Here is an 18,832-nt window from a genome sequence, read left to right on the forward strand (position 1 = left end):
ACACACACACACACACACACACACACACACACACACACACACCTCCCTTTTTGTTCACCTCACCTGTGCTGAAAAAGTTATCATGACTCCGGACGCAGGCTGCGTACAAGGCAGAGGGGCAGTCACTGGCTTGTCATCAGAAATGTTGGGGGGAGGGATGAATGGGGAAGAGCACGCGCGTGTGTGTGTCTGCTGTCCCTCGGCTGCCGGAGGACCCCGCACTCACAGCCAAATGTCAGACCGCAGGGTTGGCTTCTGCCTCAGCGATAAGAAACGCAGGAGGATGAACCTGGACGCTTTTGCAGATTTCTGTGCGTAAGTTGGTGCCGATATTATGAGTTTTTAATAATTTTGTGATCGGTGGGGTTGCCTTAGTTGGGAGCCTTGGCAGACATGGGAGCCCTTGAGTAAATGAGGAATATATTGATTTCATTTCATTTTAATGCAATACAGATAATCTCAGTTTGGGAATGTGTCATAACGACCATTGTAATAACAGGTGACACCCCCACACTATAATCTAGTGTGCACAGTTATCCAGTTCTTTATCAACAGCAGTGGAAATCTGTCAATATGAGGCTTTCCTGCTACATGAGAAGCTTTCTTCATTGCCTGTTTGACATCATATGACTCCTGTGTAATCATCACCTTTAGACTACAAAACCTCTCTGTATTTTCCCTGCAGAGGCCACGGAGTGGAAGTGGTGGAGGTAAGTGTTTTTCATCACATAAATCTGCAATCAATATAATCTTAAAGATTTCTAATAACGGAATGAAGAAGTGCCAAGTGTGTGATGAAAATGAGGAAGAGGATTTGCCATGTCTTCAACCTGTAACTGTTAACACTGTGTGTGTGTGTGTGTGTGTGTGTGTGTGTGTGTGTGTGTGTGTGTGTGTGTGTGTGTGTGTGTGTGTGTGTGTGTGAAGATGGGTGTATGTCTGGGACATTCTTTGTGTAAATGCTGTAACATACAGCATGTTGTCATTTTATTCTTACAGGTTAAGAAATTAAAGCATAACAGTAGTGATGGCAGTTTGGGTGCACCCACAGACACACATGTGTCACGCACAGATGTCCACAACTTTAGTAATCCATGTCACAGCCACCTGCAGCCCCCTCCTACAGTCTGCATGTAGCAGGACAGAGGAACAATGGCTGCCTGATTGTAACTGCTCTGACATTTCACTGCATGTGAATATCTGCACAGGAGCATGACATAGACAGTATAGACCATAGGAAGTATGCACAGATATGAAAAAAGATTCAAGTTACAGCCAGGAAATGAGATCATTTCAGACATCGTAAGTAGCCTCGATCAGCTTCTATGCTGCATTTCATTTTGTCTCACGCTGGGTTCACAGTTCAACCTCAACCTGCTGCTATTCAAAGAGGACTGATGTCTAAAACTTAAACTGAGGTCTAAAGTTTTAAAAATAAACCCCCCCATCATAATTCAGTTGAATGAAAGACAGCCTGTGCCGCAGGACACAAACAACATAAAGATGTTACAAATGTCTGAGGTCATGGGATCATTTAGGGCATTTCCTCTCAAAGCCTTTTTGGGTGACACATTTTTTAAATATTGCCATGGAAACTTAAACTGAAATGAAAGACAGAAAACAGTTTTTGTTTTGTTTTGTTTTTTAATAAATAGAAATTGCATAAAGGGGTTATTTAAATTAATATTCCATAACATTTTTCATGTCATGACAGTACATTTTGCTGTAAACAAGAGATGGTTTACTATTTTAAAACATTACTGGTGATATTGGATGATTTCCAGATTGGTGACCCATTCAAAGTCTCCAGTGTCCAATTGGTAAGGAAACATGTGAGAGACAATCTTCATCCTTAGTGTACCACTTAAAATAAGTACATCACCCTTCACTTGCCCTCCAGTGCAGACATACTAAATATAATACAGCATATTTAATATTATAATTCCATTTGCATACATTCCCAAAGATAAGCAAAATAAAGAGACAGCTCCACTCCATGGGACATCACACTGTTTTTCCTCTGTCAGATTGACCTCGCTCAGCCACTGGTACCTCAGGGACCCTTTGATGTCATCATTCACAAGCTCTCTGATGTCATCGTGGAGGCCGAGCACGACAGCCAATCGCAGCAGCTCCTCGCCAACTTCCAAGTAAGACTGCGTTGAAAAAGAGCTGCCTTTTGGCATCTGTCCTAAATAATAATGTTTGTGCTGCTGGACGAGTCAGCCTTTTTTAAGAGGAAATAATAATAATGAGAATAACTTCTCCTTCTGTGTTTTACATTACAGAGCTATGTGTCTGCTCATCCTACTACAGTTCTTCTGGACCCCCTGCCTGCTATGACTCAGCTACTAGACCGCTTTGCCTCTTATCAGATCATGTCCAAGCTGCACAATTCACTCCGAGGTGAACTGCAGCTTCATTGTGTGTTCTGTAGTTATTCTTCTTATATTCTTGTAAATATTACACCTGCCCCTCCTATGTTTTGTCCCACAGACTGGCATATCTGCAGTCCTCCTTACCTCGAGGTCCACAGTGTCAGTGACCTGTCATCCATTCAACAGGCTGTGTTGGCCCAGGGCCTAAGCTTTCCTCTCAGTCAGTTCAGTCTCTGTCTATCTCTATTTAATTCTTGTGTCTTCAATTTCATAAGTTAAGCATGTTTAAATTCACTTTAAAGTAACTACAACTTGGTTACTTGTGCTTGTAAACGAAGCCTAAAAGCTCATCTGCTGCATTTAAAAATTTAAATGGACGGTATTGGTCAGATGATTTGGGAGTAGGTTTGTGGTCAGTTAACCCTCCAAAAGTTTCTCAGGTTGTCCTGGATCTCTCACTTCTGAATTCAACTATCCTTGTTTCCTTTTTGCTTCCTCATGAAATATGACAGAACCCACAAACCCTTCCTCTTTTTCTCTGTTGACCCCAGTTTGTAAAACTAGAGTGGCCCATGGCTCACTTTCCCATGAGGTGAGTGGCTTGCTTGAAAATTGTGCTTATGCAGTCATGTTTGTTTTGTTTATTCACAGCTGTTTATTTGCTCCGTGTTCATTTACTGTCCGTACAATATCTGTGCAGATGTCTCTGATCTTCAGTGCAGGGAGTCTGGCTGAGATCCATCCTCCCTGTGTGCTCCAGAGCTTCGTCAACCACGGGGCTGTTCTGCACAAGGTGTTTGTTGTAGGAGACAGACACTTCTGCGTAGAGAGACCCTCACTCAAGAACTTCCCCTCTGGTCCTTGTGGTCAGTCTGCACTAGATCGACAAAAATGATATTTCTGTTCCATCCCTTACCTTCTCTCTTCTCCTTCCCTCTTGTCCGTTCCCTTTTTTCCTTTTCCTTGCTCGCCTTGTCCTTTCCTGTTCTATTTTTGCCATTTTTTTCCTTTCCTTTGCTGTCATACATTGTCCTGCTGTGTCTTGCCTCTTCCTATGTTATGCTACCTTGATTTTCTTTGCTCTGTTTGTTCCCTGTTTCCACTGCAATTGGGATTTCTCTCTGCCTTCAGACCGGAAGACCATCTTCTTCAACAGCCATCAGGTGTCCAAGCCGGAGTCAAGCTCTGATCTCACATCAGTAAGCAGTACAAGTGGCATCACACGTTAAACAAACAAACATCATACCAATGTTATACTACTGTATGCATCAAACTAATAATCTTCTGTGTGAGAAAATGTCTTGCATAGATTGTCTGAATTCATTTAGATGAAGTCAGGAGTGAAATACACACATTGTATGTGTGTATTATTTTAACTTGCCCCAGATTTTCTGACTTTGATAGCATGTGATGTCCTAACTTAAAGGCTAATATATGTGTAAGATGCACATACGGCTTCTACACAGTTAAATTTCAATTTACAGGTAGACCCTCGCCCATTTGGCACCAGACTGGGTTGAAATCCACCCTAAAAATCTCCTTTCTCCTCCTGTTCTGCAAGCTGGATGAGCAGATGCCCTTCCTGCCTCCTCCCAGCTCCGAAGCCATGGCTGCCCTCGTCAGAGAGCTCAGAGTCCAGCTTGGCATGGCCCTGTTCGGCGTGGACGTCATTATCAACATACACACGCACACCCTTACCGTTATCGACATCAACATCTTCCCAGGTACTGCAGCTGTACACACTCACATACAGACACAGACGCAGTGATGTTCTGATGCACTCTTCTCTCCACCAGGCTACGAGGGAGTGCCTCAGTTTTTCTCCTCTCTGCTCAGCCACATTGAGTCAGTGTTGGACAAACAGACTTCTGCTGGCCCCGAAGCTACTGGCTCTCGTGAGTCAGCGCAGCCTACAGGTGGTCCATCTGCTGCAACAACTGGTCATTGAGTCACCTCGGGAGGAGATCACGGTTTGTTCTGTTTCATCACCTTCCTAGGACAAATAAAGTCATTGGCACCAGCTTTTTCACTGTTCTGTTGGGGCTGAGCTCAGCTGTTTTCAAGACTTTGCTTCAGTTATTTATTTCTACGATGTAACTTGATCTGAAACTGCATCTCCTGTAAATCACACTAATAATGATGTGCTGTTAAGTCACTGATCTGTTTACAAGTCGACAAACCAAACAGAAGACACATAATGTCTGAATACACTTTCCGTTTATTGATTAACAGGTAGCATAGAAGAAGATACAGCAGGCACAAAATACAGCACTCTGATTGGCCAGTAATATTACAAATGGTGTTTTTGTTATAATTTTTTCCACCTGTTGTTTGAAATGTCTTCTATGCCCTTATGTCAGCCCCCACCGACACTTCCCACATCTTTCTTGCTGGTTTATAAGATACATTTTGTGGAAATATTTTGCACTTCTATAGAAAAAAAAAAAACTACAGTACATTTTTTTTTTTTTCATCCTCAAGTGAACAAACATCTCATCTTTGGAATAGACAGGACTGAGCTCCTCAGTGTTGAGCGATCATGTGTGTTATTACGACGTGTTTACACAAGTTGACCAGCTGCTTCACCAGTGTTCAAATACATAAATGTATTGTAAATCTTGGCTGTGTAGAAAAAGAGAGAATATATCTGCTATATGAGTACCATATGATGCATTTTGAATAAATATTGAAATACATGAAATAATTCATTATTTGGCTAATTATTGCATTCTTGTGTGCTGTAGTCTACATTGTGTTATTGCAGTAAGTGGGCCTCCAATGGTAACCCTGTTAATCCTGCACTGTGTGCATTTCTACCCAGTGTCCTCTTGGGGGCGCTGTTGCTTTATATTTCCTATGACCTTGGCTTAAAGATATCTGATATTTACACAAGTGCCATGACAGCCATGAAAACTATGATGTAAAACTACTGAGCATTTATCAGTGTTACCAAAAGACGACAAAATGGCTTTAGTGTCTCCCTCTTCCCTCGACTCCTCCTTGGCTTGTTAAGATAAGAGTGCAAAGCTGGCTGAGAACCTGAAGTGACACTTTTAGACCTTGTAAGCTCTAAGTACATCACATACTGTTGTCACACACTAACAACATTCAAGACAAACTTGACACGCTGAGTTTCAGCGCTAATCAACTTCCTCTGTGTTTTGTTCATGTCACCCTGGTTCGCCACAAACAGTCTGGTTTTAACAGTGCGAGAGCCAAATGAAACACAATCCTTGTTTCTACTTTATCGTCAAAGAAACGAAGAGGAAATAATGACTTACTCCTGTGCAGAAATATCAGTAATGCATATCGTTAACAGTCAGAACAGCAGGAACAGCTTACACATAGTTATCAATTATTGCACAAAATATATATTGAAATACACATATTACTTATAGTGGGGAAACTGTTGTTCCCACTGAGAACACACCAACACGGATGAAACCCTCAGAGAAAAGAAGCACTGCCTGCCAGTATTGATGAGTCAGATTTGAAACATGGTGGCGTTTGTGTAGTTGGCAACGTGCAGTCCAAAATAACATTTGAATAAAAGTTCTGAATGTTTTACATCCATGGCAGTTTACAACTGAAGTGAAATCACCTGTCTACCTTACAAACAGCATTCACAGGTACTGAGACAGGGACACGAGTGGACACGGACACAACAATCTTTCAGATTCGCTAGAAAACCGCGTCTCTTTTTCCTCAACGCATTCAAATGAGCATCGAGGAATCGGTGGCAGCCTTTTCCAGGCAATCTAAAAGCAGCAATGAAACAACAGTAGGTCTAGTTTCTACTAATGTCCATTTACAGATTCACATCTGAAGACATTTCTCTGAGTGCTGTGGGGATTTGAAGGCTGTTAAATGGAAAATGTGCGAGCTGACTGTGTGACTGTGAATGCAACAAAGGGTTTTGTCAGTCAGTCTGCCGCTTGTGAGTGTGTGTGTGTCTGTGTGTGTCTTATCCTCTGCGAAGCTCCCTCAACTCTGCAGCCACTTTGCGCAACTCTGCTTCAATCTCCAGCAGCTCCTGTGGACAGGCAAAATGAGAACACACTGTGTGACGCAGGAATACACAACACGTTAATGCTTTAGATCACAGCCTGCTAATGAAACGTACAGGGAGTCTGCTGGTAGGGAGAGGGAGGCACATGGACATGAATAACACTGCAAATACATTTCTAACTACGTGGTAAATATTAAACAAGATTATTATTATCATAATCATTATTATAAATGTCAGCCGCCTTGTTGCCAAAATGACCCCCCCCCCCAACTCCTCTAGATGCAGAGAGTGCAGGGGCAGAGGGCTTGTTTAGTTCAATTTGTTAGTCTAGTCGGCCTGACTCATTGATCCTTTATCTGTCTGATGTTTGTGCATGTTAGAATCCATGACCCCGACCACGGCTCTGAAATATCAGTCGCTTAGCTGTGCTGTGTATTGATGAATCCATGGTGCTGTCCATGGTGCTGAAGTAGGACACGAATTTGCAAGTGCACCACTTTCTCTCAGTCCTGCCCGTCTGTCAGTGTCATTTTGGCTCTGGAATATTCTCTAAAATATACTATAAATACTTAATTCTCTACTATATTGTAGCCTATATTCTCTGTAGAAGATCATAGAGACACACAATGCCTGTGGTATTCCAGTAATAATTCAATGATCATTCAGGAGAGTAATAATAATAATAATAATAATAATAATAATTAGAATGTAATGTGGGGGCTGTGTTAATAAACACTCATACACAGTCATGTATCATTTGCATCAACTTACCTCCCCTTCATCATCTTCGGCGTCACCCTCCTCATCGTCTTCCTCCTCCTGGCCCTCCTCGTCCTCTCTGACGAATTCATCCTCATCTTCGTCGCCCTCCTCTTCCTCATCCTTGTACCTTTCCCGCTCAAATTGCTGCGTGGCTTCATCACTGGCTTTCTCCATCACTCGCTTCTGCTGCGGCTCCTTCACCTCCACTGCCTCCTCCTTCCTCTTGACTTCGTTCTCTGCTTTCTCTTTGGGCGCCTTCTCTTCCTCGCCCTCCTTCTTCTCGCTCTTGTCCCCTGCCGTCCTTTCACCCACGCCATCCTCTTTCTTCCCGCCCTGCGTCTCCTGCTCGTCCTCCTCCTGCACACGTTTCATCTTCCTGACGAGTTCTTCCAGCTCCTCCTGCTTCTCCTTCCTCTCCCTCTCCTGCTCCGGTTTGTTCTTGCTGTCCTGCTCTTTCAGCAGCTCCTTGAGCTCCTTCTCCACCTTCTCCTTCTCCACCATCAGCTCCACCTCGTTCTTTCTCCTCTCCTCCATCCTCTGCTTCTCCATATCCTCCTCTGTTTCTCCCTCCTTCTCTTTGACGCCCTTTTCCTTCTTTTCATCCACCTCTTCCTTCTGCTCTGCTCTGGAGCCTTTCTGGATCTCCCTCTCTTTCACTGCCTCATAGCGTTTCTTCTTCAGCTCCTTCAGCAGTTCTTTGAGCTCTTCATCATTCTTCTCCTCCTTCCCTTTCTTAGTGATCTCTTCAGCTAGCAGCTCCTCAAGCTCTTTGGCTCTCTCCTCTTCATTGTCCCTGCCTCTGTCTTCAATCCGTGGCTCCTCCATCATCTTCTGCTTGGTGTCATCTTCCTCCGTCTTGTCTTTCTTCTTGTCCTCAGTCTTTTTTACAGGGCTGACCACATCCTTCTCCTCCTCATCCCCCTGCTCGAAGTCGCTCTCATCGTCAGCCAGGTTGTACTCGTATCGCTCCCTCTCATTTTCACGCTCCTTTTCTCTCTCTGCAACAGTCAGATTGTAATAGTCAGTCCCATGTGGTGTTAAAACATGAGAGCATGTGCATGGATGAAGACATCTAAATAAAAAGCTGAATTTTACATTCATTAAATTCCCAGAAAAAAAAAAAAAAAAACACCCAAACAGACTTGTCTGTGTTGTTTAGCAGTGAAAAGTGTGTTAAAAATACACCAAAGCCGGTCAAAGTGAGTTTGTTTTTACCATCAACAGCCAGCTTCTGCAGCTCCCTGAGCAGACTCTGATGCCTTTGTACTTCATCAAGTTCCTCTGCAAAAAATATGAGACAAAACACTTCATAACAACAACACAGCAAAAACAAAGTAAAGAATACCAACAGAGGACGTACAAATGTGACTGTGGAGATCTGGAAGTCTTTACACAGATAGAGAAATGTGTCACAACACCCATCACACACTAAAATTGAGTTATATTTCAGCAAATAAAGCAAAAGACAAAGTTATCTGTGGTAGATGAATTATAGCAGTTCATCTTATAGTTTCATGTGATATCAAACAGAAATGTTAATGTTTAGTTAATAAAATGTCAGAAAAATACCCATCGCAATTCATGTCCAAATGTATTGTTCTTTCCTACCAGCAGTTCAAAAGCCCAAAATGTTTAAGTTATGATGATATAAAAAAGAGAAAACTAAGTCAGTGCTAAACAGTAAAAAACATTATTTGAGTATTGATGAGCAGATGATTGGAGATGTTACCTGCTAGCTGTGGGCCACACTCATGTGACCCATCTTCATTCAGTGTCTCCTCAATAATACATTCAACCTAGAGGCACATTGTAAAAAAAAAAAAAGACACACACAATTACATGTGCAGTAACTGAAATAGATTCATATTATGCTGAATGATAGGGGAGGTAAAAAGGACTTGTTTCTGACCTTTGCATCATTAAGGGGTGAGGTTACTGGCCGGCTTCCCACTGAGACACAAAACAAGGACGGAGATACAGAGAGAGCAGGGAGACAGAAGGAGAGTGAGGGAGAATGGGAGAACAAAACAATGCATTTTAACATTTCTGCAACAGCAAAAAGTGCACCACGCTACGGTACAGAGCAGCACAGATGAACTCATTTGTTTACTGAGTGAAGGTTAGTCCTGCACGGGCGTGGGTGGAGCTGTTCCCTCATTAAGGTAAGCACAGTTCCCTTGGAAAAGGGACACAGCAAAGAAGCTTAACCTCCTCTCCCTCTCCCTCTCCCTCTCCCTCTCTCTCCCTCTCCCTCTCTCTCTCTCTCTCCCTCTCCCTCTCTCTCTCTCTCCCTCTCCCTCTCTCCAGGATGCAGATATGCCGAGAGGCTTTAGCTCGCAGGTAGTTTCCCACCGGGGCTAAATCAGTCACTGCTGCCTGCCTGCCTGCCAGCAGATCATTAAAGGCACACTAAGCAGTGCCATCAGCACCTTTTCTCAGAGAGATACACTGAATCTAACAAGGGTCTAAATGTCAGGTTAGATCACAATCCACATTCAGCCTGTAGCCTGTGGCCTTATGGATTTGGGTGAAAGGACTGGTTGAGGCACAAGATATGATGTTGATCAATGATCGCACCATCATTTGGTCATGAATCTACTGTAAATATCAGCCTTTAATATTTTGGCTTTAATTATTTTGGCTAAATAGAGTTGAAAATGTAAACAATTCCTTATTACCAGTTCAACATATTTCAGAGGATCTGAATGATTCAGTCCACTTCTCACTTCAAGCCTGTTGTGTGTGATGTGTTCAAGTGTGTTTGATGTCAACCAAACACACCAGCTTTGCTTTAGACATTTTATTGAGATGTTTGTTGATACATTCAATGTACAGTGATCAGTGACCCAGCTACACATTTGAATTAAGATCATTCATCTCAGTAAATATGATACAGACTGAACCACAGCACTGACGCTCAGCTGCCCCTTCAGCTTACACGACACATGCAGGAGCTGTAAGTTTGATTTAAACTCTGTGGTCTCAGCACAAAGCCAGATCAGTACACATGAGGATCAGTTGGACTAACTGGCGAACTGATGAACCCCGACACGTGAGCTGCCCACAGTTTGGCCCTGTAAATCTCCGCAGGTCCATGTGATGGTGCGTGTGTGCTTTGCACAAGCTGGGACACCCGGGTCTCATAATTAACACTGAGAACTGGCTCTGGCTTGATTGGCTTGCCCATGAGGCCACGGCAAACCAAAATCCATGTCAGAAATGTAGAAATCCAAAGCACCTGTGCAGTTTATTGATGGACCAAATGACTCGGCAAACTCAAAATGTTGCCTTGACTGAAAATTAGAGCCACATGTCAGGCATATATACGCCTGTAGGGGCTGAGAGATGCGCAGTAATGACTTTCTAATGATATTACCCCTCCTCTTGGCATTTGATTGACGTCGAGCCGCAGTGACAGTTAGTGGTACAGTAGGATTATTATATTACCTACAGGTTCTACGGTGATACGCATCTTTGAAAATGTTTAGTTAGTGGTCATTAGGGTGGTGTTTGACAATCACAGCCTTCACACACTGCGACAGCTAAACAGTTTCCAGCCTGCTCTATGTAGGTTACCGCATAACACTGCGCGTCTCACCGCCGCAGACTGATGTTCCCGGTGTCCACGCATATGTCTCCTCTCGAGCTGCTTCTCCGCACTTATTCTAACTCATTAAACACGTTTTCAGAGCAGCATGCGCGTGTCGCCGTGCAGCACGACTCGATTTCTGTCTGTGTTGTTTAAGAGACCTGTATGAGGACAGTAGACAGTCAATCATCTCCGCTGCTGCCAATAACAGCAGACAGGACCAGAAAGGTGAGCGCATAACAAATTATATAACCACGCTTTTGTTTAGCCAATTAGTGTGAACCGTGAGGCTTTAGCAGTGATGATCTGCTCCATAAAGTATTATTATTATTATTTTTATATCGCACGCAGTTTGCTCTGGTTTGCTTCTTTCATGCCGGTAAACAGAATAACAGGGACCACAGCTGAGGCAGCAGTGTGTGTGATGGGGCTGCTCTCCGGCGGTGCCTGCTGAGGGCTATCACTCGCATTTTGTAGCGTCGTCTCTCACTGAGCGCCCGATACACACATACACACACACACGGTGGCTGTGGAAGGAGTGTGATGGATGCTTACCCCCGACGGCAGCCCAAAGGAGAACCGCGGTTATCAAAATTCCCATAGGATCCGAGAGGTGAGGTTCCTGCAGGAGATAACCTTGAAATAACGGGCTGGGTCCTCTTCACACACCCGCCGAGCTGAGCGAGGTGGAGCCGTGTGTGTGTGTGTGTGTGTGTGTGTGTGTGTGTGTGTGTGTGTGTGGTGTCAGGTGACTGAGACCAGATCAAAGTCCAAACCCTGTTAAGGTGCCAGAGATGTCAGACCGTCGTCCTGCACACTGCTTGCAGTGTGTTAAGAAAACGTTTGAGGATTTAATCTCAGGTAGGTTAATATCAGTGTTTCTCAATGATGGGTCCGCGGCCCGTTTGGAGGCCTGGAGGGACACAAAGTAGCTGCATCAAAATAAATAAAGTTCTCTGTAATTTCACTCTATTAAAATCCTGCTCAATATGCCCAGTGTGAATATTATTACAACAGCTCTCGGTTTATTTGCAAGGTCCGTGCAAACAGCATCACCTCCCAGAGCTGCTGCTTAATTACTTTTGCACATCAATTATTGATACTTTGGAACAGCTGGTAATGTAACACACATTAACACTCCTGTGTGCCACCTCTGGGAGCAATTTTCTAGCTGTGCTCCATCTGCAGACCCCCCTCAAGGTCACACTGTCACTGTCACTAACATGAACCTATGTATATAACAGCACTGCATCTGAGGAAAACAAGACAAGTAAGCAATGCATGAGACATTTATCTTTATTGGTTATTTCTTTAATGGTCCTCCTCCTGAGCTTTGACAGCACATTCAGGCTCACGTTCACAAGTTTGTGGCATTTGATGAAATATATTCTGTATATTTACAGTGACAGTAAACTGAAAGGTTAAGATCTGAGCCATGGCCTCAAAACATAGATGCACAAACTCAACTCTGAAAGTCAGCTTGTATGAAACATCATGAGGCATATTAAACGCCTACTTCCTGTCTGACTTGGTGGTGTTGAACTAGAACTGGTAGGCGAAGGCTGGCTTTACAGCACTACACTTGTACTCGTGTCATCTGGTTTTGGGAGCAGGCCTGGGCGGTCGACTTTGCTGGTTGGGTCCGATGTATTTCAGCGGAGTGAACTTCGGCTTCTCGATCACTTCTAGACCCAAATAAGGCTGCAGGGCTCGAGGGACGCGCACTGTTCCTTCCTGAGGAGATGGAGAGAACGGACGGAGGGGGGATGAGACAACAGAGGACAGAGCAAGAAACATTTGCATCATTTATAACACTGCCATGTTAAAGCTGGTATGTTCTAAAAAGAACACTTCTGAATTAGCTGGGTTTCTACCAACTTAAGCAAATCCTAAAGAACATAAAAATAGTCTTAAAATTAGTTAAAAGCAAAGAAATGTGGGGAATTATTGTACAGGTTATTTCAGAATGAAAGTCATTCCACCTTAACTGAGCCAATTAATCAAATGCTATTTGTTAGTTTCTCTGCCTTTGAAAGATGTAAAATAGTTCAGCAATATAGAGGAAAATGCCGTATTAAATCTAAATCATTATTCCAGCATTTCCAGTGAAATACATGTCAGTTGTTACAAAAATGTTTTGACTGACAACAATCACAAGGGGGAGCCACACAACACCTGCCTGTGCACACAGGTGCATGCAGGGAAACACACATGGATCATGGTGGAAGGTGGACAAGATAATGTTTTGTTTGGAGGTGTTTGGAGGAGACAAAGAATGAGGAAACCAAACTGCAAATTTTCAATTTTCATTTTTTTTTTTTTTTACACATTTTCATTAAATCTTTGTTTTTAAAAGCCAAGAATCTGCATCAGTGTTTTTGCTGCTGATATATGATTTTATGGTGTCTGGGGATTTTCATCTTTTTGCAGTCTGTGTCAGCTGAATGTATGCTTTAAAAATAGAACTGCAAGCCCAACATGATGTATTTGTTTACCTCTTCTCTGAAGACGGCAGCCTTTTCAGCTGTCAGATATTGTAGGGACATCAGAAGAAAACATATTCTGGGGTGTGGTGAAGCCTTTAATGGCTCATATCACAATTGGACAACAATTTTGTTGCTCATCACAACCTTTTAAAGACAATTTAAGCCATTTTGCCATTTTTGAGGACAGTTCAAGGACAAGCGTCTTACTTTGGTCTGGTGAGTCTCCAGGATAGCGATGATGGTTCGGGGGATGGCACATGCAGTAGCATTCACCTAGAGAGAAAAAAACCATCATGGAGGTGGTGTGCTGCTGGAAGCTAAACCCACAGGAATGTACAGCAGTCTGCTTCATCTGCAGTCTTACCGTGTGGGCGTACTGCAGGCTGCCGTCCTCTCTCTCATACAGGATGTTGAGGCGTCTGCTTTGGTAGTCTGTACAGTTGGATCCACTGGAAATCTGATATATATAGAGAGAGCAACTGCAATTAGAATCACAGCACAATACAGCTGACTGGCTCTGTGGAGTCAGGCAGTCATCCCCCCATTAGACTTGTTTGATGTTCACAGTACCTGCAGTACCATCATCATCTTAACCATCATCTTCTTGTCTAAACAGAACTTATACTGCAGCCGTTTTTTCTCTGACCTTCTTGTGCAGCCTTTTGTGGCCAAACAGAGCCCAAATGTTCAGCGTTTCTGTCCATATTGCTAAGTTTTACTCAAACAATGCTCTGCTCCTGTGTGCACGCCACAGACGACTCTGTTTGCTATTATTAATGTAGGAGATAATGAATTAAATATATGACATCAAAAATGGACTTTTAGACCAATGACGGCAATTGTTTGGTTTTAAAACATTAAGACTCATTTTGTGTCTGTTTTTCTTTCTTCAAATGTTGACTGAGATTAATGTCAGAGGTTTAGAGGAACGATGGGCACAAAGAGACTTTGAACAGCTCTAACTGAGAAGGGAAGGAGTCACTAATGGCCCAGCATGTATGATCACAAACGTCTTTGAACGTCTATGAATGTCTTTACATACGCATCTGACTTATAATGGCTGAATAAGGTAAGTGTAGCAGAGATGCAGTGAGGCTGACCTCTCCATAGCTGTTCCTTCCAGGCATCCATGCTTCAATGTCATACTTCCTGTGTGCTGGAGGACCCAGTTCCTGTGTCGGCATGTCCAGCACTCTGAGTGAAATCACACACATTCTGTTTTTACTTAGGTTTTACACAGCGTTAAAAACAGGGTTGTATAAAAGAAAAAGACCACTTGGACTGTGACTGTGTGTGTGTGTGTGTGTGTGTGTGTGTGTGTGTGTGTGTGTGTGTGTGTGTGTGTGTGTGTGTGTGTGTGTACTAACCTGTAGTGAAGTTCCAGTGCAGAGAAAATCTCTTTCTGCAAAGAGACAAAGTCCTCCAGCAGCTGAGAGCTCTCTTCACCTGTCTCATCTGCTGTCACTCCAAACATCTCTACCTGGATACACACACACAAAGTTATTACAATGCACATTATCATAATTACAGATTAGGTTTTTATTTCTGATCTTCATAAATAACTTGGAATCACTTATTAACCGCTAAACAGACACTTAAATACACAATACACATGTGCAAATGTGAATGTCCTGCACATGTCATTTGAAACAGTGGACTAGTGGACATTGTGTTTTCTGTAGACGCATTCATCCACGCCACTCCTGCGCCCCTAACATAATGCTGCTGTCCTTGTAACCTTGTTGAAGTGATGTACTCTGTAGAGGCCCCATGTCTCTCTGCCGGTGTCTGTCTCTGCTCTGTAGCAGGTGCTGCTGCACACTGTCCTGCAGCAGGAGAGGACAGACAATGTCATCTTTAATTACTCTAGTATAACTATCTTCAGAAAAGTAGTGGGGGGGGACTTCTAACCTGACAGGCAGGTCCTTCCAGTTTACTGCATGATCCATGAAATAGCCTGCAGAGGAGAGAAGACACGTCACTTAACTACTTACTAAACACTTCAGATTTATACCTCCAGTTCTCATTCCTGATTTATGATCAGGCTCAAAGTCTCGTATTAGATCAAATATTGATGTATTGCACATTTGCAGCATATCAAAGATTATTGGAAAATGGGGAACATTTCATGTTAGCAGTCGGATTGAAGATTTACAATCGATTATTCAAATGTAGAATTTAGGTTCACCGAGAGAAATCCAGCAACAAAATCCATTTATTATAATTCTGAAGGAGTCCAGTGTGAAATCTGGTCACTGCAGAGCAGTAATCCAACTAATCAGTCAAATCTGTTCATGGTGAAACTGGCAGCAGGCGTGGTCCTACATCAGCATAAGTACCAATGGAAAACACACACAACGAATGATTAACTATGTACTGAAGAGTGTGACATAACCAAACTGGATGTTCACATGTTGCTAAAATCACCATAACAACACACCAGGAGGGATAAGCACCAAGCACAATAGCTAATCTCGCCAGTAAGAAACAGCACGATTGATTCACTGACTGATAGCAAGATACTTCAAACACGAGCCTCACTTCAAACATAGGTCTAAAGCTGCGGCTGATGAGCTGAAAAACAGTTTCACCTGCCACTCCGACCTCTCCTGTCCCAGCCAGGTTAAGGTCTGGGAAGCGGGCCGGGTCCAGTGAATAGACCTGAGAGCGATGGGCATTGGGCTGCATCCCACAACCCTCCTGGATGCGAATCAAACAGTGTGACGAAGAGAAGAGAGGAGAGGTCAGGCAGAGCAGGACGTTGTGTGGCTCGTTTTGGATATTAAATTTACTACAGCTGAGTAAAATAAGATGTGTTAGGAATAGACTCCACAGAGCTCTGCTACTCACAAATACTGCCCCCTTCAGCATGTCGGGTACAACCATGGGAATGAAGCCCTGCAGGAGTCAAGAGGAAAACTCAAGTCTGGCTTTCCCATATTCACGTTGCAGACTTTATATCTAACATTTCCAGACACATGCTTACCCGTTGCTGCAAAGTGTCAAGGGCAAAGTTTTGGAGTGCAGTCTGAAGTCTGGCCCCGGCTCCCCTAAGGTAGTAGGACCTGTGGCCTGAGACATGGGACAGATGTCTGCAGGCCAGGACAGAGGAACAGAGTACAATGACCCCCAGGCATATCAATGAGTGTGGACTTCATATTGGACAAAACATTAAAGATTATGGTTTGACTACATTCACACAAAATGGCGTGTTGCTGTTCAAAATTTCACTCTGCAGGTGGACTAAACAGAAAACATCCTCTTTTTCAGTTTTGAACAAAATGTAGAACCTCACCTCTGCCTGATGAGACCCAGCTGCTCCCCGAGCTCTACATGGCCTCTGGGCTTGAAGTCAAACTCTACAGCAGAGCGAGAGAGGGGGCACACTGTGAGAGCACTTCAGATTATCAGTGATCTGATCAGATCAACGACAGCACAGATCACATCAGTCACCTGGTTTCTGTCCAACCAGCTCCACCACCCTCGCCTGGCTCTCATCTCCAACTGGCTGAAAAGGGGAAAAGAGGAACTTTGCAAAGTTTCACACTTCAAGGACAGGCTTCACAGAAAATCTCTGCCCAGATGCCCTGGTCAAAGCGTTTGTGTGTGTGTGTGTGTGTGTGTGTGTGTGTGTGTGTGTGTGTGTGTGTGTGTGTGTGTGTGTGTGTGTGTGTGTGTGTGTGTGTGTGTACACAGTCACATTGTGGGGACTCACCTGCCTTATGGGGACAAAATGCAGGTCCCCTTAATGTAAATCATTAAATTTTAGGGTGCAGACTGAGGATAGGGTTATGGGTTAGGTAAGGTTATGTTAGGTACAGGGTTAGGAATAGGCAAATAGTGGTTATGGTTATGGTTAGGGTTAGGGTAAGGCTCCAGGAAATGAATGTAAGTCTATGTAATGTCCCCACAAGTGATAAATCACAACCTGTGTGTGTGTGTGTGTGTGTGTGTGTGTGTGTGTGTGTGTGTGTGTGTGTGTGTGCATGCGCACGTGTATCCTCACCACATCGGGGTGTGTGGTGTTGGGCAGTCTGAGCGCTCGTCCATAGTGTTCCTGCTCCAGCTCAGTCTCTTTGGGGTACAGCTGGTTCAGTCTGCTGCGGATCTCTCGACCCCTCTGGAGAGTCTCGGTGTACTCTGGAAGCTGCATGATAAACAACAAAGGCTGATCCCAAATCTGATTTACCACTCACTAGTGCAATGAAAGGGAAGCAGCCAATGACTGATTCAAGTCAGGAGTTTTGGAAGTGCAAAATTTGAACTTACATTGGCGAGGGCTTTCTTGTTTGTCTTGTTCTTTACGTCACAAATGTGGGAGAGAACGACACAAAGAGTCCAATTAGACAGAATAATTGAGCAAACCTTCAGTGAAAATGAAGCTGCTGACTGGGATCAGCGCTGTAACAACCTTTACTGACCACTAGTTCTTTGATTGTGTCGCTGACGAGTCTCCTCTGCTTCTCCAGTCCAGAGATTTCTGTCCTCACTGCCTGCAGCTCCTGCCACACACATACCTAAAATGTGCACACACACGCACTCAGTGAGATCAGCTGAAAAACAAGCAGAACAGCAGGTGTGAAACAGAAAAGGTCATTAAATTTAAGTTTCCGGCACTTCCTCGTAGGCTTAATTTTTATGATCTAGACTGGAATTCAGACTAAAGTTCTCTTTTTATGAACGATGTTCAGCAGTTCATAGTGCTGTAACAGTGACCTGCTGGTGGGACAGGTGCACTTTGAGAGTTTAACCCCCCCCACTCAAAACAGCATTTGGTTTTTTGTTACTTCACTGTGATGTTTGAGCGTCAGTGTGCAGGATGATATGTCTCTCTCTGTGTGTGTGTGTGTGTGTGTGTGTGTGTGTGTGTGTGTGTGTGTGTGTGTGTGTGTGTGTGTGTAGAGTTTTGCTGCTGTCACACTCATCTGCTGGAGAACACCTTAAACCTCAGTTTCAGACCCGTGCTCACAAACAGGATTTTGTGACATCACATGTAATTTGGAGCCAATCATCAAATCAAAGAATAGGATTTCATGTGTTGATACATGTCTGGAGGGGGGGTCTACGTCATTTGAGACCAACTTCACAAACATATGCTGGACACAAGATGAAGTTCTATGTCACACACAGGTCTGAATGAGGATATAAAGAAACACTTACAATTTTCCTGACATCGTCCCCTTGCAGGTCGCCTTTCCTGTCCTCCACATTTGCTATGACTTTGTCTGTCTCCTCACACACTGCTCTCATGTCCAGCTCGGGCTTGTCACTGTAACCTTCACGGACATGCTCGTACAAACTGCTCCGGGCTCCATGTGAAAAGCGCTGCGGGATGAACAGACCTGTCCTCTGCCTCGAACACTGTCTGGCGACCGGCTTTAACACAGTCAGTGCAGTGCCTCCAGCTCTAACGACCATTCCCATGCAGGTCGCCATGTTTGTCTTGTGGTTGAAGTTGCATTCAGGGGCTATAGGAATAATTGCTACAATTGGTTGTGCAGGCTCCTGGTCTGCCTCTCTATAAGCACTTCAAATGTTATGCGCTTGAATTCATGTTTGGATACTATCTTTTATATGAAAGTATAATACATGCTTATAATAATGACCA

General features: G+C 43.7%; 3 protein-coding genes across 4 annotated transcripts; 1 reads left to right on the top strand and 2 right to left on the bottom strand.

Annotated features, from left to right (window-relative positions):
- The first annotated feature begins 82 nt into the window (after window positions 1-82).
- Window positions 83-4,814, top strand: LOC139336042 (inositol-tetrakisphosphate 1-kinase-like). Of its 2 annotated transcripts, none has more exons than XM_070969889.1 (10): window positions 83-315; window positions 686-710; window positions 2,028-2,150; window positions 2,289-2,406; window positions 2,497-2,598; window positions 2,930-2,970; window positions 3,079-3,244; window positions 3,510-3,577; window positions 3,940-4,102; window positions 4,175-4,651. In XM_070969889.1, exons 1-10 carry the CDS (start codon window positions 83-85, stop codon window positions 4,324-4,326), a joined length of 1,191 nt encoding a protein of 396 aa, XP_070825990.1. In that variant the 3' UTR covers window positions 4,327-4,651. The 2 variants fall into 2 exon arrangements, with proteins under 2 accessions (XP_070825990.1, XP_070825991.1); XM_070969890.1 differs by having other exon boundaries at window positions 91-315; window positions 2,891-2,970; window positions 4,175-4,814.
- On the bottom strand, window positions 4,579-11,579 carry LOC139336040 (DNA ligase 1-like). Its single transcript, XM_070969888.1, has 6 exons — window positions 11,294-11,579; window positions 9,059-9,099; window positions 8,879-8,945; window positions 8,365-8,430; window positions 7,159-8,147; window positions 4,579-6,411 (listed from the first exon to the last, which is right to left on the bottom strand). Exons 1-6 carry the CDS (start codon window positions 11,337-11,339, stop codon window positions 6,343-6,345), a joined length of 1,278 nt encoding a protein of 425 aa, XP_070825989.1. The 5' UTR covers window positions 11,340-11,579; the 3' UTR covers window positions 4,579-6,342.
- A 438-nt stretch (window positions 11,580-12,017) lies between these two features.
- sars2 (seryl-tRNA synthetase 2, mitochondrial) lies at window positions 12,018-18,669 on the bottom strand. Its single transcript, XM_070969887.1, has 16 exons — window positions 18,385-18,669; window positions 17,646-17,741; window positions 17,494-17,523; window positions 17,231-17,371; window positions 16,678-16,732; window positions 16,520-16,583; window positions 16,211-16,316; window positions 16,075-16,122; window positions 15,816-15,924; window positions 15,136-15,181; window positions 14,963-15,050; window positions 14,592-14,704; window positions 14,325-14,418; window positions 13,589-13,681; window positions 13,432-13,497; window positions 12,018-12,472 (listed from the first exon to the last, which is right to left on the bottom strand). Exons 1-16 carry the CDS (start codon window positions 18,658-18,660, stop codon window positions 12,332-12,334), a joined length of 1,566 nt encoding a protein of 521 aa, XP_070825988.1. The 5' UTR covers window positions 18,661-18,669; the 3' UTR covers window positions 12,018-12,331.
- Window positions 18,670-18,832: the final 163 nt, after the last annotated feature.

This window comes from Chaetodon trifascialis, chromosome 9, assembly GCF_039877785.1.
Source record: "Chaetodon trifascialis isolate fChaTrf1 chromosome 9, fChaTrf1.hap1, whole genome shotgun sequence".
NCBI classification, from domain to species: Eukaryota; Metazoa; Chordata; class Actinopteri; order Chaetodontiformes; family Chaetodontidae; genus Chaetodon; species Chaetodon trifascialis.